Raw genomic sequence first — 24,004 nt, 5'->3', positions numbered from 1 at the left:
TTTCCCTTAGCCCTCCCACTTCCTTCCCCTTTGCCCCTTTTCTTCCTATTTCACATGACCTATTATACATTTAGTCCTTATTTACACTTTCAGTTTCTCACACCAGAGAAACTATTCGGTATTTACACATCTGTGTCCTATTTATTTCACTTAAGAGTAAAGACCCAATCCAAAAATGGGCATCTGAAATGAACAGACATTTCTCAGACAAAGAAGTAGAAATAGCAAATAAATACATGAAAAAATGTTCAATGTCACTGGTCATTGGAGAGATGCAAATGAAAACAACACTGAGATTCCACTTCACTCCAGAAAGAATGGCTGCTATCATGAAATCAACCAATAACAAATGCTGGCGGGGCTGTGGGGAAAGAGGAACCCTGCTCCACTGTTGGTGGGAGTGTAGACTGGTGCAAGCACTGTGGAAATCAGTATGGAGATACCTCAAAGAACTAGGACTGGAAATTCCATTTGACCCCACTATTCCCCTGGTGGGTATCTTCCCCAAAGAATTAAAAGAATCATACCACAGTGATATATGTGCACCCATGTTCATAGCAGCACAGTTTGTAATAGCTAAAACTTGGAAACAGCCCAAATGCCCATCAACTGGAGACTGGATAAAGAAAATGTGGTTTTTTTATAAAATGGAGTACTACTCAGCCATAAAAAATGAGAAATTAGAGACATTTATAGCTAAGTGGATGCACATTGAGGCAATACTCTTAAGTGAGTCCTTTTGAAAGTGGATGTTCCAGCTCAAGTTGACCTCGCCCAGCTGATATTAAGAGGAAGAGACAAGCAGGCCCCACTGGGCCTTCACCAAATTATAGATTCATGAGCAAAGCAAGTAACCGGTACTATTTTTTGTTTTTTTGTTTTTTCTAGCTGTGGAAATTGAAGCCGGGGCCTTCACACTGAGCTACGTCTCTAGCGATTTTTATTTATTTTGAGATAGTATCTTGCTACGTTTCCCAGGCTGAGCTCAAACTTGAGCTCCTTCTGACTCAGACTTCCAGAGCACTGGGATTACAGGTGTGCACCACCATACATGGCTGTTACTGTTTTAAGCCATGAAGTATTGGGCTGTTTTGTTAGCAAAAGTTAACTAGAACACCTCTTGATCCTTTTCATAAGGATATAGGAGGTGTCCCCTCCCCTGGGTAATCAGAAGTCTCATCTTCATTATATTCCCTTCCCTCCCTGGCTAGTTCTCCACATCCTGTCCTTCTCCCCGGAGTCCCACTATCTTCAATTCTTCTTAAAGGTCAGTTCCATAGCTTACCACCCTTTGTACTCTCATGCTTCTTTATTGTTCTACCGGAGATTCCCCTTGTCAATACCTCGCCTTAAAGACGCATTCAGGAATATCCACTCAGGAAGTAAATTCCTCCATTATGAATATACATTGTAAAAATATAAAAAATTCTTTCGAGTCATGAAAGAGAAAGGAAGTTAGAGCCATCTCATCAATACAGTGGATGCATTTCAATTATGACAACTGTTTTCGTCAACATCTTTCCATAGCAGATAAGAATGCCATCTCTACTCATTTCAGCTTTTAAAAGTGCAATGCACAACAGTTTTCCAATCATTTGTGAATCTACAGTAAAGACTAGAAATAGGATTTATGGAGTAATTCATTGAGAAGAATACCTGATTGAATGATTCATAAATCCCCAGGTCTTATTCTATTTGGGTTCACAGTCTTGAATTGAATCCAATATTGAATTGTTGAATTGGGAGCAAAGGATTAGGGTGAAACATGGTTGGCTCATGAGAATAGGTGAAATGTGGCTTTCTGCAGAGAATAACTTTTTATATATAACTCCCAGAGAGTAATATATTTTAAAGATGTCAGAGGTAAAAAGACATCAGAAAGGAAAAACTGAAATCTTTAGAGAATTTAAAGATTGCATTTATAAGAATTCAGAACCTTAGAAGTTATAATAACAGTAAAATTGAATATCAAACATGCTAACAGACCTCTCAAGGCCAACTACAGATGTAGGAGCAAACAAAAATAATTTGCTCCTTTCTGACTATCAGGAAATAGACATTTTTCCATCTAGACTAATACAATCACCAGTGGGGAATGATTTATTTCTCTTGTATTCATGAAACTCTCTTTCATAACCAGGTGTAATGACTTCTTTTACCTCTACGGGGAATGACTGATTTATGCATAGACCTTTGTTCAATAACTTTGCTTTAAAGATTGATGTTGTTAAACATGAAAAAAAGTGAACTTTTTGACATTTCATTTTAATGTAATTTAGAAAATCATGTAAACTGCAAATGGACCTCATGTGGAATGAAAATCACATGCTGATAACCTAAATTATTTTGCATATTATTAATCTTTGACTAATACCCAAAATGTATTATTAGAATTGTGAAAAGAAGACAGATAGGAAGACGAAGTTTGTCTTAAAAATAGTTTGTAAATACAACACTGAAGATTCTTTTTTTCTTGGACACCCTAATTCACACTTTTAAAATTTTTCAACAGGAAAGGAAGGGGTTGCCACTCTTCATATAAAGGAATATCATTTTTTGTCATGGAAAGTTTGCTTCTTCAAAAATTCTTCAAGGTTAGAGAAGAGACAAAGTGAGATAAAATTTTTGACTTTTTTGTGGTCAAATTTTTTCTGATCTTTTCAATTCAAAGGCTTGAAATTACTCTAATTTTGTCCAGGTTCTTATGGAGATCAAAGAAAGCCAATGAATAGTTCCACCCTCTTAGAATATATTCAGTATTAACCTGTCTATCAGCCATCAGTATGATTTCCTATGTTGCTAGGGCTGCCTGGGGAAAAATGAACTACTTATACTATGTCTGGTGTTGAGCTGAAACAGAAGGATGGCAAGTTAATTTATTTCCCCCAAGGAAGTCATTATGAAAAAAAATATTGCTTTTTAAATTTCTAATAAGGCATGTTTACTCTCAAGAATGAGGTATTAAGATTGTTTTGTAACTGAAGACTTTAAGAAATTTTCAAAAAATGAGTCAAAATAACCCCTTTCACAATAGCATCCAAAAAATGAAATACCTAGGAATCAATCTAAAGAAGGAAGTAAAAGACTTCTACTCTGAAAACTATAGCACTCTGAAAAAAAGAGATCAAAGAGGATATCAGAAAATGGAAATATATCCCTTGTTCTTAGGTAGGAAGTACCAATATAGTGAAAATGACTGTATTTTAAAACTACTATATAGATTCAATGCAATCTCAATTGAAATTCCAACAGTATATTTCACAGAACTAGAGAAAACAATGCAAATATTCATTTGGAACCAGAAGGGACCTCAAATAGCAAAAGCAATTCTAGGCAACAAAGACAAGACAGGGGATATCACGGTCCCCAACTGGAAACTATACTACAAAGCTGCTGTGATAAAAACAGCATGGTACTGGCAAAGAAACAGACCCAAGGATCAGTGAAATAGATTATAAGACACAAAAACAACTCCAGACACATTCAGCCACCTTATCTTTGACAAAGGAGCCAAACACCTTCACTGGAGGAAAGATAGCCTCTTTAATAAATGGTGCTTGAAAAATTGGGTTTCAACTTGCCAAAGATTAAAACTAGACCTATATGTCTCACCATGCACTCAATTAAAATAAAAACGGATCAAAGATCTAAATATTAAAACAGAAACACTAAACCTGCTAGAAGATAGGTTAGGTAGAACTCTTGAAGACATTGGCGTAGGAAAAGACTTTATGAACAAAACTTCAGTTGCATGTGAACTAGCGCAAAAAATTAACAACTGGGACCTCATCTTATTAAAAAGTTTCTGCCCAGCCAGAGAAACCACTGACAGAGTGAAGAGACAATCCACAATGTGGGAAAAAATTTTAGCAGCTGGTCCTCAGACAAAGGTCTACTGAATAGGAAACAAAGTTTTTTGTAAATATGGAGGGGTGGAGGGGTGGAAGGGAGGAAAGGGGCATGGGGAAAAATAAGAACCAAGATATATCATGTACAAGTACAAATTCCCAATGATGAATGTGATCATAATGTATACCGAAAATGTACCAATAAACTTAAATATTAAAAATGAGTCGACATTGAAATTTAAGAACTAAAATCTATTGAAGATTATAATCAAGGCTTTTTCTCCCCTAAAATAAAGTTCCAACACCAAAGGTAGACATTACTTCAGGTACAGTTTCATTTATTTACCATTTCTTATTAAGTGGTTTCCCACACAAATCAAATAAGGATAGTGCCCTCCAGGAGCCTAGGGTGAAATGAACAATATCAAAGTTTATACATGGATACATAAAATTACTTATGACATAAACATATAAAAATAACCCTGAAAATAGTAATGAGATAAAACTAGCTATGTTTATTGGGTGCTTACTATATTTGAGATACTTTTTTATGCATTTCACCCATATTAATTCTTATCACCTTCAAATAATCTAAAGGGTAGTTGTTATTACACTTACTTTATAGCTATGTAATCCGAGAGCAATTAAGAAATGTATCCATGGTCAGTAAGTACCAGAAGCACAATTTAAACTCAGGCAGTCAAGCTTCAAAGCTCACAATATTAACCACTCTCCTCTCAATTGTCTCTAATCAAACGGAGAAAGCACTAAACATTGTTTATAGGGCAGAGAAGTGCCTGTGAGAATTCAGAGGGAGACTATACGTTTTCCAGTTTGAGAATGCAGGGAACAAGGGAAGATTTGAATATGCCTTTCCTTGAAATGTAGGTAGTATCTGGGTATGCTGGATGGAGAAAAGCAATCTTAACAGAAGGAACCAGGTCATTGAAATACACAGACATAGTCTGGTTAGCTTTTATTTTGGTAGGAGATGAGGTTACATGGAGAGGTAAAATAAGAAATGAGATTAGAAATTGAGATGTTGGGTCAATCCTGAAAAGCCAAGTGAAGAAGTTTGCACAGCAGTTTGAAGGCTTTGAGAGTCACAGAAGGTGTGTGAAAAGGGCAATCATATCTTTCTTTCAATTCATGGACAAATATTTATATTTTTTATGGACAAATATTTATGAATCACTTATCAACTGCCATATACTGACTTGGGCAATCAGAATATGTAAGTGAATAAAGTAAACAAAATCTCTATCCTCATGGAATTTGTATTCCAGTTACAATGTTACAATCTAGGTTATGTTCTGGGAAACTTAATCTGCAATGGCAATCCAGAGGTTACACTGGAGCAATTGGTGGGAAGGAAAGAGTGGAAGAAGATAAAAGGGAATAAGAACATGAATTACAGTAATGGTAAAGGAACTGGAAAGAAAGCAACAGATGTAAAGGATTACTGAGGTGAAATCCATAGGTCATTAAAAAAAATTTTATTGGTACATGCTTGCAGTAGACAATGATTACATTCCTCACGAAGAGCTGGTACATGTATATAACACATCTTAATTTTATTTTCATTCTTATCCTTCTCTCCATCCCCTCTCCCTCTATCACTTGGTCCTCTTCCCCTTTCCAAATCCACAGATCTTGAAAATGAACTCATATATGAGCCAAGTGACAAAAAGATGTGGAAATGACTATATGATTTGAAATCTCTTTGACTGAATAGTGTTGTGATGAATAGCAAGATAGAAGATAAAACCTTGGTGTAAAATATGACCTCTTGTGTCACATTGAATTTATGATGTCAGTGAGGCATTTGAATAAGAAATGTCCCAAATCTAGTAAGACATATAGGATGAATACAGAAAAGGGATTAAAATACACACATCAGTGGAGATGGACAGAAGACTATTTCTAATAAAATATCTACACATAACCAACACTTAGAAATGACTTATTAACGATTGAATGAAGACATTGATATTAATGAAAATAGCAGAGAAAACTTAGAATAGATCCTCAGGGCAAGTGAGAGGAAGGTGTGAGTAGAGAGATAAGGAGACATTTAGTGTAATACAACATTCTGGTGAGTCGAAAATGTGAAGTTTTCAGGAGACTGCACTGGTTAACAATAACATAATAAACAGTATTATAGGATAATGAGAATGTAATAAGAACATTTGTATCTGGTAGTTATGGTGACTTAATAGAGAAGTATTTCAGCTGAGAGGTAGATGCAGAAATTAGGGAAATGTAAATTAGTACAGCCAGTATGGAAATCAATATAGAGGTTCTCCAAAAAAACCCCCACTAAATATAGAACTACCATTTGATTCAACTATACCACTCCTTGGTATATGACCAAAAGAATTAAAGTCAACTTTCCACAGAGATACCTGAATACTCATGCTTATTGTGACACGATACAAAAATACAGTAGCCTAAATATGGAACCAGCTTAGGTATCCATCAACAGATGAATGGATAAAGAAAGTGTGTGTGTGTGTGTGTGTGTGTGTGTAATACACACACACACAATGAAATATTATTCAGGTATAAAAGAACAAATTTTATCATTTGAAGAAAAATGGATGGATCTGAAGATCACGTTGAGTGACCTGACTCAGAAAGACAAATATTGCATGGTCTCCATAAATCTGTGGAATCTCAAAAAGATGATAAGAAAGTAAAAGTGAGACTATTATTAGAAAAAAGGAGGTGAAGAAGGTGGACAGAGAGGGGATGTAACTGTGAGTAATAGGGGGCATATGATCAAAATACATTACACACATTGGAACCCCCCCCTCAAGAAACATGTGAAGCTAGGGGGTAGGGTGGGGAAAGTGGGTGATGGGGGGAAATTACTAAAGTATAGTACGTGCATGTACAATTGTCACAATGAAACCCATTATTAGTCTACATAATAAACACTAATATAGGTAGAATTACACTAAAAATGTAAAGGAAAGATAGATGTTTAAGAAGCAGAAATATTTCCGCTAACCAATGAATTCCTATTGGTGAATGGTTTGAAATTTGCTTTTGGTAATCTTGGGTCTTTGCTTGGAATGCTGAGTCAGTGTAGAGTAATGGGTAGGACAGCAGGATTAATAGCAGATCAGAAGGTCAAATTTGAGTTAAAATACTGACCCAATCTGTCAAATTCAGTTTTTTCATCTGTAATAAGGTTGGAGGATATTATGCCACACAAGCAAAGCACTTAGCATACTGCCTAGCTCATAGTAATATTAAAAAGGTTATTTATTCTAGTCATTGTATAAATATATGGTGATTTTTTTATCTCAGAAAAGTAAATATTATGATAGATATATTTTGCATAATTGCACTCCTAAAGTAGTAAGACTCAAATTAGATGATTTTTCAAAGAAGTAATAACAGGTGAATTAACCTCTCTAATTTTACCTTCTTTAACTAATAATGGAAATAATAATAATAATAATAATACAACACAGGTTTTCAGTGAGAATGAAAGCAGAAAATTAAAATAAAAATACTGGGCCAATTACAAAAAATAAAAAAAATAGTTATTATTAATATTACTTTGATACACTAATTTTTAACAGTGTAATATTAGATTTATAGCCTCAGTTTGATTCTTGTCTAATGGTAATTCATAACCTTAATAAGGACCTTTCACTTGAAGAAAGTTCTTCTCAAAGTGCTTTTATATTTAGTATCTTCTAATATCCTCACAAAATCTGTGAGGAATGAATGACAGTGGTTATTAGGGGCTCTAAAAGTTGACATTTCAATATGCATAATGTCTTCTTAGCTACATGGGCTTTTCTACTGATTTTAGATATAAAATTACAGAATCCAACCGTGGAATTACAAAGTTATTCAATTTAGTGGTTCCCTTGTATCATTCCAGATAATTTTTTATATTAACAAGACAATGGTACCATGGTCCAGAATGTTATAACCCTTATAATCAAGTGATAAATCAAGTGATAAAACTCATTTTGTATTAAATTGAGATAATTGTTTTATTCAGCATTGGATGAAGAGAAAATGGATTTTTATATGTGTAGTGTTTAATATAAGAAACAAATCACCAGTGCTGAACATCTGTTCCATTGACTATTTTTCTAAATTTTCAGTTATTTTCACAATTTCCTTTTGGTTTCTCCTTGAAATCTACAGCAATGTCAGTATCTAAAACAACATAATAGAATGTATAGTAAACAACAGTTGTGTGGTCCTAGAATCTTCTCTTGAGTACTATAACTATAGTACTGTGAATGTGGACAGGTATTTTATAGTCATATTTATATGAGAATAAAATGAAAGACAAGATAAGATGAGATAAGAAACTGGTTTTTTTGTTTGTTTTTTGTAGTACTGGGGATTGAACCCAGGGCCCTCATTCTGAACTAAATCCCAGCCTTTTTTAAATTTTGAGACTGGGTCTCAATAAGTTGCTAAATTGCAAGACTGGGCTCAAACTTGTGTTCTTCCTGACTCAACCTCCTAGAGTGCTGGGATTATGAGCATGAGCCACCATACTCAGCTCTGTCATTATTGAAAAGAGTTTTTCAAGATGGATGCATTACTTAAATACACTTACCTTTCATGGCATGAGATTTTACTCAAAGCTGTGGCAGTTCTTTGCCTTTTTTTCATAGTTAACTATTAAGAAGGGCTCTGCAGCTTTGTGATTTTGAACAACACAGAAGACAGTATCCCTCAATACCAATTCTGTACAACAGTAATATTTTGGTGGTACTTAGGTGTTCTTAGTTACTTTTCTCATTGCTGAGAAAAAACACCTGGCACCCAAAGTTAAAGTAGGAAAGGTTTATTGTAGCTCACAGTTTGTAGAGGTTTCAGTTCACAGTTGGCTGGCTCCAAGGCAGGGTGGGATGCAGAAAGGCATTGCAGAGGAGAAACAGTTTATGACAAAGCAGGGTACGTAGAAGGCAGCAAGCAAGCGACGGTAGCAGCCTTCTTTCTGTCCCTTATATTCCACCCAGGCTACTAGGTGCGATATTCTTAATCCTAGCATCACATACTTAATCCCAGTATCACACATTCTATATCCAGTCACCTCCAAAAAACCCCACTTATGACCACATGAGGCTTTGGGGAGACCTCTAGTTAAAAGCCGTAACAGGTGTATTTCTGAGTGGAAAATTGAGAACTTCAAGTAACAATGACATCAATTTGTTAGTGATATTATTTATTTCAATGGTTTCCATATGAATGTTCCTCAGTTTTATATCTGCAACCCAGATCTGTTTGTAAACTTTAGATCTGAATTTACAACTGCTTCAAAGGAATACAATATTTTCACCTCTATTACAAGCTCCTCAAAATAGATCACATTCTTGACTTCCTTCCCCACAACCATTAGTCCTTTCAATTCTTCACACAGCTCAAGTGGTAAGCAGGCAGCGACTCCTCAGTTTACCTCATATCCTCTCCTCACCTCTGTTTCCCACAGACTGCATCACAATGAGGATTTTACTTCTAAGCAGCTTGCTTATCTGTGTCATTTGTTAGAACTTACCACCTTAATTATAATTTCTGGCTTGGAATGTTAGAGAAATAACTTTCTAATTATTGTCCCTGCACATGTCCCCTGTCTTTCCAATTTATCCTCCTCAGAGATACTACAGCAATCTTTCAAAAACATCGGTCTTCTTTACTTCATTTTCTTGCTTAAATCTAAGCTATGACTTCCCAAAGACTACAGATAAAATTCAAACTTTTAAAAATAGGCATCAAGGGGGAAGAGAAAGTCAGCTTACCCTTATTGAGTCCTTTTATTTCAACACTTTGCCCCTGTGGTGGGCATTTTATGTGTATCTTATCATTTAATCCTGAACCAATCCTGTGAGGTCTAATGGGGATAACTGCGACTCAGAGCTTAGGCAATAAGCTAATTAAATCATACAGCCTGTGCTGGGCCTGAGCTGTGTTTGAAAAGCGCCTCTCTTGGGGGGCTCATGATGAAATCAGTTCGCTGACAAAAAGAAGTCTCCAGAGCTTGTGCTCTCTGCCCTGAGACGATCCAGACAGAAGGCAGCTATCTGCAAGCCTAGAAGAGGGCCCTCCCTAGTACCTGTGTTGGTGCTCTTGACAGACGTCCAGTCTCCTGAACTTTGAGAAATAAATGGCTTTTGAAGAAGTCATTTTCCCTGCCTGTAATGGTTAAGGTGGGTTGTCAACTTGATTGACTTAGGAGTCACTCAGAAGATTAGTAAAGCACACCCCTGGGTATATCTGGGTATGTCATGGACGTTACTTTGGAGACTATATTTGGTCACTTGCTCCTTCCTCTATGACCCTATTTTCCTGCTGTGCTTCCTGGCCACCATAAACTAAGCATCTTTGTTCCACCAGGTCATTCCACTATGGTGTTTCTGCCTGGGCCCAGGGAATGAATGACCTGAAACCATGAGCCAAAATAAGCTCTCTTTCTTTAAGTTGTGTGTGCTAGGGATTATGACACAGTTATATGAAAGCTAATGCATCCCTCCAAAAGAAAATCTCCCTTCTGCACATTTTTATCACTAGGTCAAATGTATTGTCAATTCACACTAAAGCAACAGTAAAGAATACGTTGAAGTTTCCTTTTCTTAGAATTAGGGATCCATAGATTATCTCTGTTTTCTCAGACATCTCAAGAAGTATGATACTCCAATGTATTCAAGGTATTAATTGTGCAACTAAGACTGCATTCTCTCTTATTCTTTTGGAACTATTGGGCCAAGATTTTTGTTTTTTGAGAAACACTGAAGGTGTTATTTTGCAAAATTTGATAATGTGTTAGTAGTCAAAGATATCTTAATGTATAAGTTTGCTCAGATGTATAATTTAAAGTTTACCAAACTTGTCTCTCTGGGAATGTTCTAGTAACAGAAGTTAATTTTTACCATGGAGGGGGTTGAGAGGAGACAGAAATAAAACATATGAGATTAATGAAAAGAGTAAGTTGAGACAGCCTGAGACATGACCTAGGTCACAGAAAGAGGAATCTCCACTATTAATTGCTCCTTAGTTCTTGCTGAGAAAAAGATTTTAGTCGCACCACTTTATGATCACCTCTCCCCACCACATACCTACACACACATACCTTCTTTACATGTTAGTGCTACAATGACCTCTCAGGGGTACTTGGAGAGCCCATTAACATTTGTGAAACTGTTGTGAAATATTTACAAAGATGCAGAGTCATCCTTGTTACAGTTAGTTATTCAGGGTTTTGCGTTAGAACTTTGAGCCATGAACACCTTTACCAACTCTCTTAGCCGAGAGAAGAAGTGTTTTGGATGGGAAAGGAACTTGATTCAATTATGAATATATTCCTTCACTTTAAGGATAAATTTACAATTTAAAAATTTCCAAACTTTAACCACTCAGGCTCTATACGGTGTTCTGTAAAAGTACATTGGCTTAAAAATTCTAGTTAGACCATCAGAAGTAACAATATGCATGAGAAAAAATCCTTATCTTGAAGTACAGGGACAACCACAATATCCGTCCTTGATTTTAATAAGGAAAGTGAACTATATTTTTTCTACTATACAAGAAAATTCTAGTGTGTTTGAGAGTGGAATTTAACAGTTTGATTTCATTCAGGAACCATATGCTTCATAATTTATATATGCTTATAGATCCCATGAATTATAATTATTTCTGGGAGAAGTAAATATCCGGTGAAGTGAGAGTCATGTAGTCTAGCAAGAACCCAAGTCTCCATATATAGAACAACTGATTGACAGTTACAGAGAAAAACACATTTTGTAGTGGTATTTGCCCTGTCTTTCTATTCAGTAGCATTTATATAAAGTAAAACGTCATTGTTTGGGGTAGACAGATATATTGAAATCTACTGGGAGAACTGCTGCTTTGGCCTAACATTTGAAATTTTCTGCAGGTTTCTTTTTCTTTTTTTTTCCTTCTTTTCCTTTCCTTTCATTCTTTTGAGATGGGGTCTCACTATGTTGCCCTGGCTGACCTCAAACTCCCTGGCTAAAGCAATGCTCCTACCTCAGCCTTCTGAGCAGATAGGACTACAGTACACACCACCACAGCCAACTTTCTCTTTTTAATATATGAGAACTATGGTTGTTATATAGCATGAATCAATGAATAGAATGCCACCAGCTTCTTCTAATGAAGCAAAATGGCACACCATGACATTTCTTTCCTTCAAATGTATTAAAGAAAGTTTCTCTTGCTCAAAATAAAAATTCATACTAAGAGGGGAAAAAACCCAAACATTTTCATGTAGCTGAACTTAAAATACTGAAATTGTACATCATCTTCTAAAGTATGGTGTTTTACTTATTTTCAAGCTTGGTATTTCCATTTCTTGCTCATAGATCCCAGATTGTTGACTCAAATCTATCAGTTGAAATGTGTCATAAACAATAATCAATAATTTCAGTAGTTTTCAATTTTACCATGACATCAACAAACCTTTCATCTAAACACATTATTCAATCATCTAACTAAAAAAAATCAGAATTGGCTATAAATATCATTCCTAGCCATACAATCTACTTTAAAGTTTAGAGAACTGGAATGCATAGAAAACACAGCATCACCTGAGACAGAAGGGAAAATTATCTCTGTTTAAACATAATTTTGGAATCTCAGTTAATCCTACTGCAGTTAAGAAGGAAATGATATGTCAAGGTTTTAGAAGCTCTCGGGGAGTTTTATAAGGCTTTTAAGAATAAATACAGCTAATCACTCTGAGGCTGAGGTGCACAAAGGCCCCAACTTACTTCTAAACTGTTTTCTATCTTAGGTACCATGAAGACTCTGTGTAACCTGCAGCACAGCTTAAAAATGGAAAAAGCCTGTTCAACACTAGACTTTATTGAGCAACAAATAAATTTTGGTTTGGTTAAGCAATCGAGAAAAATATATACGTATTTTTAGTAATACAGTATAAGTTAAAACATTTTCTCAGCACAACTTCCAACTGTTTTTGAAAGAGAGAGATCAGAAATCTAACCATAAAATGTAGCTTATTTTCCATTCATCCACAGTAAATATAGTTAGAACATGGCACTTTTTTTCCTTTAGTGATTCAGAATCTTGCAGTTTCTCTTGCAGGATTAATAGTTTATATATCAATTTTCATTGTATAGTGCTATATATATAAATAAAAATTATATGAGATAAGAGATACATCCTTGCCCTCAACCATGTATTCACTATTTTAAGAGAAATTTTATTAAGTTCCTGGCATTAGATTATTTTTTAGTAATTAGGTTATTTATTTTCAAAGTAATCTGCTGAAAAATTTATTTAATCAAAGTTGTATTTTCAACCATAGATATGGGAAAAACGTGAACCTATGTATTTATTAGAATTCTAAGTTGGCTGTATGAGCATTAATAAGGTGAAATAAAATTGTATTTATGAAGTAGCATAAGCCAATGTTATAGCAGTACATTGTCTAACTATTCATCTGAGAGTGAGCAAAAAATAATAATCTAAATTTGCATTGCTTTTACATCCTAGAACAAGCCAGAGGAGATATCTGCAAAGACTAAGTCAGATGTTATTCTAAACAAGTTACCTCCAAAGGATCAAACAAATTTAACTTTAACACACATCGTGGAGGAGCAAGTAGGGTCAGAGCAGGCTGATAAAGCAAGAACACCCTATAAATTACCACTGTCACCAATTCTATACATTAGAACAGCAAAATGCATGGAACAGATCAAAATCAAACCAAACAAAAGGTAGAGAAGAACAAGGAGAAGGGGAAAGAAAGAAACTTTGCATGCTGTAATTTGATTTTGGAATTCTTTTTCAACCTGGGGTATACTATCACTTTTTTCATAATAATTTAAAGATATGAGAAGAATAACATTAGTTCAAAAATTCATCATAGTATTCTACCATGTCAAATTGTATTTGCCATGCTAGTGAAGTTCTTATATCATGTTAAAAAACTAGTTATACATAACAAAAGCCCATAATAGCTCAGGAAAAATACATCAGTTTTTGAGATAGGAGCCTCTTTTAACTGCAGAATATGATTCTCACCGAGACTTCATTTATTCAAAATTATCCTAAAGTTCTGTTTTCACTGTTTATGCATATGGAACTTTATAACAATAATTTTTTTTCTAGGAAAAACAATTGTCTGAAAATTGTATGATCATTAACTATAACAAATTTAGCCATCTCATTTTTATTTTCACAGATCGTGTTAGGAAGAAAACTACAAAATGCCAGATTAACATTTCAAAACGTATTTGAAAGTAATGAAGGGAAACTGATTCAGTTAGCAACGCTAAATAAAACAGACAATTCATACAGATGTTTTCCCTGTAAAATATCAAGTAAACATTCAAAATGGCAACCTTTTCAATTTGATAAACCCATCTATACCTTATTTATCAGTGTGAACCAAGTTTCTGCTTGACCAAAGCTCTGATTTTATCTGCAAGGTTTTTTTTTTTTTTTTTTGGCGTGGCCCAAAAATATGTACTTTTCTGAAGATCAAGGTAGTAAATGAAATCACAAATGAATATTCTTTTTCCCTCTGCCTCTCTCCTCCTTGCCCAAATGCTGAAATATATCAGGCTGTGTAAAATGAGTAGGTTATTCTGTTCCCAGTTTATCAAGTACAAGTACAAAGGCTGAGGACCGTTCAATTGGATTCGCAAGAGTGCTAAAGCGCAACGCTTGACTTACTTGCCATTGTTTCATCAGCTCTCTGACTCCCTTGGAGTCTTCTAGAAGCTGTTCCTTATGGGTAGCATCCTGTAGGACGTTGGCAGTTGTTTCAGCTTCTGTAAGCCAGGCCAGAAACTTCTCCAGATCCAGGGGGAACTGTTTCAGTAATCTATGAGTTTCTTCCAGAGCAGCCTCTCGCTCGTTCACTCTGCAAAGGAACAAATAGCCAGATGCAATCCTCAAATATCAGAATAGTGCACCTAGTGAACTCCCCAAAAAGAACAAAGATGGGTTGTTGCTAAAGCCCTTTTTTAAAGCAGGAACTAGAATACTGAGGATTCTATTTGCCTTCATTTCTATTTAACTCAAAGCCTTCTATGAAGAGATGCAAGAATATTAACAATGAATGATAAGCACAAATTTCTATAAATTCCCTTCACACAAATGGTCTCACACAAACTCGAAACTTTAGACATTTGAAAACTCACATACAAAGATTCAAAAATAGCTTTCCAAAATTTTATAGTTTGTGCGGATCAATTCTGAAAAGTTATTTTAATATACTGCAAAAGTTGAAGCTAGTCTTCATAGGTAAAACCCTAAAATCCCTTACCAGGCCTATCTTGATGTCACCAGAGACAGGAGGCCAGGATTAGATAAGCAAGGAGAAAAGCCAAGAAGATACAAACTGATAGTTGGAAGGTGAATACCAGAGGGGAAAAATACAGGGAAGGGATTGGAGAGTAAAAGGAAAAAACCACCAACAAGAAAAAGAAGAACATTTCATAGAAACCACTGTACACAACATCATTTTGCATGATATTATAACTTTTGAGTTAGGTTCGTATTTCAATACCTGACAATCATACTACTGAGGACATTATCCAAAAGAAAAATGTTATGTGCAAGGGAAAAAATAGAGCCAGGGTTCCTACCATCCTTTAGCAGTTATGTTACATGGCAGGTTACAAATCTCTCTGATTTCTCATTTCCTCATCTGCAGCAGCTATTGCTGTGATGGGAATCAAATATAATGACACTGGTAAAGTTGAGCTCCTTATATGTTACAGCTACTCAAACATAGTTTATCAAAACTCTGCCCACATTCCATTTTCCTGGTCCTCCAGTCTTTTAAAAGGATAAAACAAATCCCCTGATGACACAAAACTCTTTAAAAAGCTCCTATTTTCTGGTTATAAATATATACTATATATAAATATAGTATGTATATTAAAAATGCATGTATTGTGGATATACAGATATGCCTTAAGCAAACATCTACATAACAATACCTCAGGTAGGAAAATTGCCTTAGGCAGTAACAGTCCCATCTAAAAAGATTCAGGTGAATTTTGTCTGCAATGAGGAAATTAGCACTCTATTTAAATGCCTTATTTGCCTTCTACTACTACACAAACACTTTCTGGGATTAAACATAAGCTAAAAATGGATTTTAAAAATTGAATACTTAACTATGATACACACTACTTGTTAAAATGTGATTGTCAATAAATATGCAGAACTGCAATTTATTTCAGCAGCAACTTTATCAGGGGATGTGCAAACGAGGCAATAAACAACTCCTGCAGAGCCAGAGGCAGCAAAGTCCCCCGGAAGAGCTGTTTATTCATCATGGATGAAGTTTTTGCTGAGCACACAGTCTTCCACAGTGTAGTTGCAGCACTCATGCTGGATAAAAATCTTCTGTCTGCATTAACTGGTGGAGAGTAGAATAGGTTTACGAGGATGCAGCTATTGGAAAAAAGTAAGCATTGCACTAAGCTATTTATCAACTCCTAAATAAACATTAATACTGCATAGCTGAAAGTTAGCATCGTGTTCTGGTTGGGCAAAGAAGTTAAACCTCATAGAGCTTGAGGGATGACCTGGACTGCTGACTGCTTATCTAGTTTGTGGGCAAACTGTCAATACAAGGAGAAATATCAAAATCATCTATTTAGGAGGATTTTAAAATTTGAAACCATTGCCATAGCTCTGAGAAAATGTCACAACTAGGCATGTGACATACGGGTGGAACCCTATGCAACTGCTGCTGATTGACCATTCCTGACCTGCCAGAAAGGCAATTTCATCCAGTTTGCATTAAGTCTTACTCCATCTCCAGCCCAAAATTTGGGATAGAAGTAAGCTGTTGCAGAAGACAGCAGGGTTAGACGCTGACATATTTTCTAACACATTCCAATTTTAAACAAAATAAAGGATAATATGAAACTCCCCCATGACAGTGAACTGGAGAATCAGAGAGTATGCATTTTATTATCTTCACGATGAGCTGGGCTTGATGCCTCCTAGCTCCTCTGTCGTAACCTAGAAACACCACTTACCCTCTGCTTCCAGAGAAAGTAACTAGTAAATAATTTTCTAAGAGTTATTTGCAAAGCCCGATGCACATAAATAAAATGAAAGGGTTCTAGCCAGACACTGAGATTTTCAGCCAAATCCTACCAGTGAGTTCACCACTTTGTAAATTATGCCCTTAGGGAAGAAGCGTAACTCTTTCAGGACAGTAAGGCATCATTTTCCTAAATGATACCCTTGTGGTGTGAAATATTGACAACATCAGCCTGAATATTTTCTAATTTAGGAAATACTTTAGAAAAATCCAATGGCAGCAACGCAGAAAATCTCTTCAAATGAGCTCTTTCACAATCTTCTTTGATCATAGGTGAGACTGTTGTTTCCTGCTTGTGTGGGTGTTTTAAAGACTACAAACTTTCTCTTGGGTTCAATACATGTATTCTGAATTCCTAAATTATAGCTGTGCCAAGTCTAGACTAGAAATGAGTCAAGGGTACTTAATTTCCATATTTGTGCTTTCAAAATAGCTCTAAATATAGCCCATAGTTTTTAATTTTTCTCAGCCATATGGCTTTGAGTGGCTTACATGATAAATAAAAAAATAGAAAAATGAGAATAATAAAGAAATGAAGAACTGGCTTAGAATAAAACTAACAAGCGTGACCATTATTTTTAAAAATTCCTTTGTCCAAGTTCTCCAATTATAGACATTGCAGAAAATTTGGCTGGATTTTAAAAGTAACAATGATCACATACTAGAAATAGTAATAATATTTTAGAAATAGAATCTACTGTACTGTTTAGGTGGTTTTTATATAACAGGGCTTAGTCATCAGCACTTCCAGCTTTATAATGCACAAAAAAAGCTGAGAATGTGATAGAGTAAGGAGTGGTATGGTGATTTCAAATAGTTTTCATTTGATTCATAAGGGCAGCCTGTACCATTCTCACTACATAAATAAAGGCAGTGTGAAACAGTGGTTCTCAAAGTATGGTCCATGGACCAACAGCACCAAACTCTTTTGAGAGCTATTAGAAATGCAATTTCTCAAGGCTTAGGTCAGACCTACTGAATCAGAAACTCTGTGGATGGAGTCCAACAAGCTGTTTCTACAAGCCTTGTAGGTATTTCTAACATATGTTAAAGTTTGAGAACCACTGCTGCTGGGGATCAAACTTTGAATGGATATTAAGATGAGCTACCCAGATATCTCTTCAGAACTGAACTACTTCTTGCCCTAGCTGCTGGCTGACAGTCCTCAGTTACCAGTCGAATTTCAGAACAGCTAAAGATAGCTGCCTAGCCTGTCCCTGAGGCAGGCTGCACTTATTGAGTGGTAGATGTCTGATGTGTGGATTATAAAAGTCTACCTCCCTTGGTCCAACTGGGACAGAGCTGCTCTAGCTCCTTATGAGCAAGGGAGGGTGGGCTAGTTACTGTAGTGACACTTGCTTGGTAGCCCAGTTTCTCCTTCTGCCCTATACTGCTTTGTTTCCTTTCTTCTCACAGATATTTAGCCTGAGAACACTCTCCACTAAAAGGTCTGGACATTAATTGCTTTCTCAGAATCTGGTTTTTGAGGAACCTGACCTGCTGAAGTGTGAAGCTAAGTAAGATTTAAAAAAAAAATATTTATCTATGGAATGCATGTGGAGAAATATACAACTATTTGCACAGACTGTGATCCCCAAAGGGGACCAGGTGGAGGATTCTCACTCAGCAATTGGACCTAAAAGGCTGCTGCATTTCTGAAGGCTCTTTAAGGAGATCTGTGGATAATGGAGATTTACATCACCAGTTAGAAGCAAAAATGCACTGAAAGGGCAAAGTACTATTGATATAAAGGTGAGTACAACCCTGTATCAGCCCAATATGGTGCTGATCCAGGGACAACTCCATAAGAAGGTGACAAAAAGCAATCTTGGCATCTCTATTGTATTTTTATAAACCAGTTATCAATGAGACAATAAGTATACTCTGATTTGTCATTAGACAGACACACATATCATGGTATGTGTGTTAGTCAGCTTTCCTATTACTGGGAGAAAATACTCAACACCCACAATTTAAATAGAGGAAGGGTTTAATTTGGCTCATGGTTCAGGGGACTCAGTTCATGACTGAATAGATCCATGGCAGAAACATCATTATGGAAGGGCATGGTGGAGGAAAGCTGCTCACCTTATGGCAGCCAGAAAGCAGAGAGAGAAGGGAGGAGCCAGGGAGGGAGACACACCCTCAAAGGCACACCTGCAGTGATGCAGCTCTCTCAATCAGGACCCACCTCCTAATGGTACATCAAGGAACTCATCAATGGATCAATCTACTGCTGAGTATAGCAATCCCATGACCAGTCACTTTTTAAAAGGCCCAGCTCTGAATATGTGAGGCTTTTGGGGGGGTGTTCTAGATCTAAACTATAACGACATCTCTGAATAAATTTCTAAGACTGGATTTTCTATGAAATCAAAGTCACCAATTTCTTATTGGCCAACCCAACACATTAAAAAAGAGAAATATAAAAGGAATGAAAATCTGCTACTTTCCAAGTTAAGGCTAAAGAGCTTAATTAATGTACTGACTATTCCAGTATTAGATATGTGGGTGAAAATATTTTAATAATGCATTGTATCACAGGATTGAGTGTCAAGATTGTGTGCGCATGTGTGTGTGCATGTTCAATCCAATTCATTGAATATTTTTAAGAAAAAAAGGAGGTCAATCCGATATGAAAGGTTATTTTGCCCAGTGTAAGTGTGACAAATTGGGGGATTTCATAACAGTCAGTCTTCCACTAAAAAACATTTCCATCTTTGCCTTGTACTGTCAGGAAGTAACCAAGTAAAATACTCTCCTAGTTTATTTTCATTTTAACCACTATTATTTCCTATAATACTTTAGGGAAACGCTTAAGCTTATGATTTTATTTCTTTTTGTTGTTGTTGTATATAGGATACAGGTCAGATAGAATGAATACATTACCAGTACATGAACTTCAGATCAGAAAGTTTCTTATAACGTCAAACATTACTCATAAAGCTACAGTTAACCTAAAGTTCAAACTCTCAGGAAACACAAGAGTCCCTACTAGTTTTCTAGTAAATACATTACGTTTTGATTTTTTTTTAAACAAACTTGTGTTTGCAAGAATTGTGTTTCCTACTCTTTGCTTCTCTCTTTTCTTGTATACTTTCAGTTAGATATTTCATTCACTCCCAGGGACTTTAGCCTCTAAGCAGATTATCTTTAAATCAGAACCTCATTCATATATCCACACATTTATGAACATCTCATTAATGAATTAATACATGAATCTGTCCTATGACTATTATGTGCCAGGATCTATAGTTAATGATACTGACATAGAATTCACTATGAGGTGGACTTTGCCATTTAATATATTCAAGTGTAGCAGAGGAGACTGGTAAAAATTTAGCTGTACTCACAATGTAATCAGGGCTATGAACTCCCATCACACTGCACTGATGAACTTCTATCTCAATTTGCCTAACAAATAGTAAGTATATCTTAAATATTTTTATCTTTTCCAATCATGGGAAGTGGAGATCATCTATCTCAAAATAGAGCAATAGTCGATCAATACAATTTGCCTAAATGAACTGATTTTCATAAAAGTATAAAACCTTTTAGGAATAATACAGTTTATCACTGCTTTCATTTTGCTGTTGGACAGATTGATTCTGAGAGAACTGGAATGACTTTTCCAATCTGATACACAAGTAAGTGACAGAGCTGGGATTATAGCCCAAATCTTGTGTCCTAGAAAAAGTTTTTCTAACTCAGAGGACAGATATCAGTGTCCCTCCTTTCCGATATGTTCATCATAATGAAAGACAGAAAATTGCAACCAAGGTTGTGCCACTGAATCCTAGCGTTCATTTTAGAGGACAGATTTATCTTTTTGTCACTTTGCCATAAGTAAGATTGTTGACACACACAAAACCTACACATACAAACCAAGAGAAAGATATTACCCCAAGTATAGCACAAAAGATCTAGTTGGTCTGTGCTTCAAAACAAACAAACAAAAAATCCATTTTCACGCAAATTTGCTGGTTTGCTGTTCATGGACATATAAATTAAAGAGGTTTTCATCCCTCCTCTCCTGAGGTCTAGTACGAAATTACTCAAACTCTCCAGAGTTAATTGGAAACCACGACCTAAATGTTCCCAAAGTATTGCTGATTAGTTCTCAGAAAACTCATTCCCATTTTTCATCACCCCAAACACAGGATTTTTTTAACAAGTGCAGTGGCAATACACCTGCACAGAAAATGGAATAGTCCTCCAAAGATAAACCACAGCTTTGATGCTGCCTGTGTAAACTTCTTGGATGATATATTTTGGTAAAAAAAAAAATCATCAAGCCTTTACCTTTAGATAGTAAGAATGCAGACACTACTGATCACAGAAAAAATGTAAAAATACACATGTCATCTCACTTTTAACTATGTTTTTAAAATTGAGATTTGCATGATGAATGTCATTATATTGTATACCTAAAATGTACCAATGATTAGAATGAATAATCGATAATGTAAAATAGGAAGAAAAGGTCCAAAGGGGTAGGGGTAGTGGGAGGGGCAGGGGAAAGGAAAGAAGGGAAAGGAAAAATGATGAGAAATGGAAAAAATGGAAATAAAGTCTTTGTAAATAGGGAAGGGTGGAGGGCATGAAGGGAGGGCTAGGAATGGAGAAAAAATAAGAACCAAGGTGCATTATGTAAAGGTACAATTCCCAATGAGAAATGTGATTGTGTTGTATACCTACAATGTACCAATAAAAGAATTTAATAAAAAAAATTGAGATTTGCAAAATATATCATAAGGGAAACAGCCATAATTATGTCCTTCCTCTAAAACTAATGAGATATTTCTAAAAAGAAAATATTAGGAGACAATAGTAAAAATGTGCTTTCCCCTATTCTTTGCATTATTCATTTGATTTGTGTTTCTGTGTCATAAATCACTGAGAAAAAGTGGTTGACGAAAGAAATGTACACAGTATTATGAACAGATAAAACATACTTGTATTTTTTTCTTTTACTGTTAGAGAGATTAATACTCTTTAAACTCTGATCTGTAATTTTATATTTTTCTACTACCACAATACCAAAAGGCACTATTTGAGGAAGCAGAAATATAATGTTGTAACTGATTATATTTAGTTTGATTCATATACAGGGATTCAAAATATTATCTCAGATGTTTATATAACTACTGAAGCTCTTTAGAAAAACTCAGTTGACACTACCATCCAGGTACATACAAATTTATATTAGGATTGGATTTATAGTCCAATAAACTTTCCACCCTAAATAAATTCTCAATGATCTATATAACATGAATCTTTAAGTTGGTTTTGGTCACTTGTAGTGTTGATCACCTTTTTTTATTTTTAAGGTGTATATCCTCATGTTGATAGAATCATTTAAGTAAATGCTCTTCTCCTCTGAAAGGATACAAGAAAAGTAGTACAGAAACCAATTAAACAGGCATGGCCAGGATCATTTCTTGAAAAATCCTGTAAGACTGTGCAGTCAAGCAAATATATATCCTCATTCACAGTGACTTACAGAAAAACAGAACTATTTATTGTCAGATGTCGATACATAATAATCAGAAGACAACAAGACAGGCAGATTCAGTTTTCTAAGATCAAAAGGCAGATACAGCAGATTTACTTTAAAGGAGAGAAGTGGCTAAAAATATACCATGAATAGATGAAATGATCTTATAGAGAGTTCAACCAGTGAAATTTGGAAGTAGAAGTGATTTGCTAATTTCTGATATGAGTTTTCAAGTATGGCGTCTAAATATTTACAACTTTTATTACCTAGTTTCTTACTGAGCACTCGTTGTTAACAAAATTCTTTTTAAAAGTCTTTTATATGCAGTGATTATTGTTATAATATTTTGCACTAAAATGAATTTTTTAGATTTCAGGGTCTTCCACGAATGTCACCTCCTTATATGCTTTTAAATAGTCTGATGAGGCTAGTGGAGCAGGCTGTTATTATTCAGAACAGTTTATACATGAGAAGCTTTACATTCAGGAAGGTTGACTGAGTTTTCCAAACAAATGGCAAAACCTAAAACTTCCAATCCAGATGTTACTTCTTTTAAAAAATGTGACCTGTCAAGATAGACTTGCCAATCTCCCTGTGAGGCAAATATGATGAGCATTAATATATTACTATTCTCAAAAGTCCTTTGGTTTTGTGATTATAGAAATTAGGATTATTGTAGGTGTATGTAAAGACAAATGAAATGATTCTACCTTTCATTATCTTTAGCTTTCAACTAAGAGATCTATTAGAATGAACACTATACTTGAGACTGAAGGTAGGCTTGAGAATTTTATTTAAAAAGAAGGCAGCATAGTCAATTATTACACATTTTAATTCTTATGAAATAATGGAAAGCTGGTATATAGAATTGTGGTCTTCTCATAATAACTTAATAAATGCTAATGACTACAGTGGAAATCAATATATTTTTGGAAATGTTGTACATGAAAAATTTCTAATGTGAAAATCAAATACTTCATACACTTCTTTCTTCGAAGTTTTACAGTAAAATAAATGCATTTTATAAGATCAATTAAAAAAGGAATTAATTTCTCCAAAATAACTCAGGCATGGTAGATTCAAAAAGAACAGTCCTCTCTAATTTTATACCTATTTTAATGGCTCATATATGATTTAGAAGACAAGATGTGGGATTACAAATAGCTTGAGCTAATTAAAACTTATCAAAATAAAGATTTAAAGATTCTTGTTTTCTTACTTTAATTACTAAAAGGAAAACTGCATTTAAAAAACCCTAGATACTTTGAAATGCATTGGTGGTTTTCAGAAAAACAATTAAAATTTATGAAGAACAGCCATAAATTAAGGATTTATTTTTCAATTAGAGTTAAAACACAAAAGGAATGAATCTGAATGCTGCACCTGGTTTTAAGGATTCGCTGACTTACAAATATATTAGTCACTATATTCTATACATCATCATCAACTTACTATAAATTCCTTCAGGGCAAGAATCTACATTATATTTCCTAACATTTAATAGACATTCAATAAATTCAGTTCAAATCAGTAAACCTACTGTGAACCAGGCACAGTTTCTAAAAA

At 35.1% G+C, this 24,004-nt stretch overlaps 1 protein-coding gene across 11 annotated transcripts in view; it reads right to left on the bottom strand.

The window, feature by feature from the left end:
* Positions 1 to 24,004, bottom strand: part of Dmd (dystrophin) — a 2,486,572-nt gene that overhangs the window by 468,278 nt on the left and 1,994,290 nt on the right. For all 11 annotated transcript variants that reach the window (XM_004850043.4, XM_087189971.1, XM_087189973.1 and 8 more), the window contains one exon: positions 14,547 to 14,736. In XM_004850043.4, coding sequence (XP_004850100.2) covers positions 14,547 to 14,736 — 190 coding nt within the window. The remainder of the gene's footprint in view (positions 1 to 14,546; positions 14,737 to 24,004) is intronic.

The sequence above is a fragment of the Heterocephalus glaber genome, unplaced genomic scaffold, assembly GCF_053883595.1.
Source record: "Heterocephalus glaber isolate CG9 unplaced genomic scaffold, H.glaber_assembly_v1.0 deba00001547, whole genome shotgun sequence".
NCBI lineage: Eukaryota > Metazoa > Chordata > Mammalia > Rodentia > Bathyergidae > Heterocephalus > Heterocephalus glaber.
This window is presented reverse-complemented; position numbering and strand designations above follow the sequence as displayed.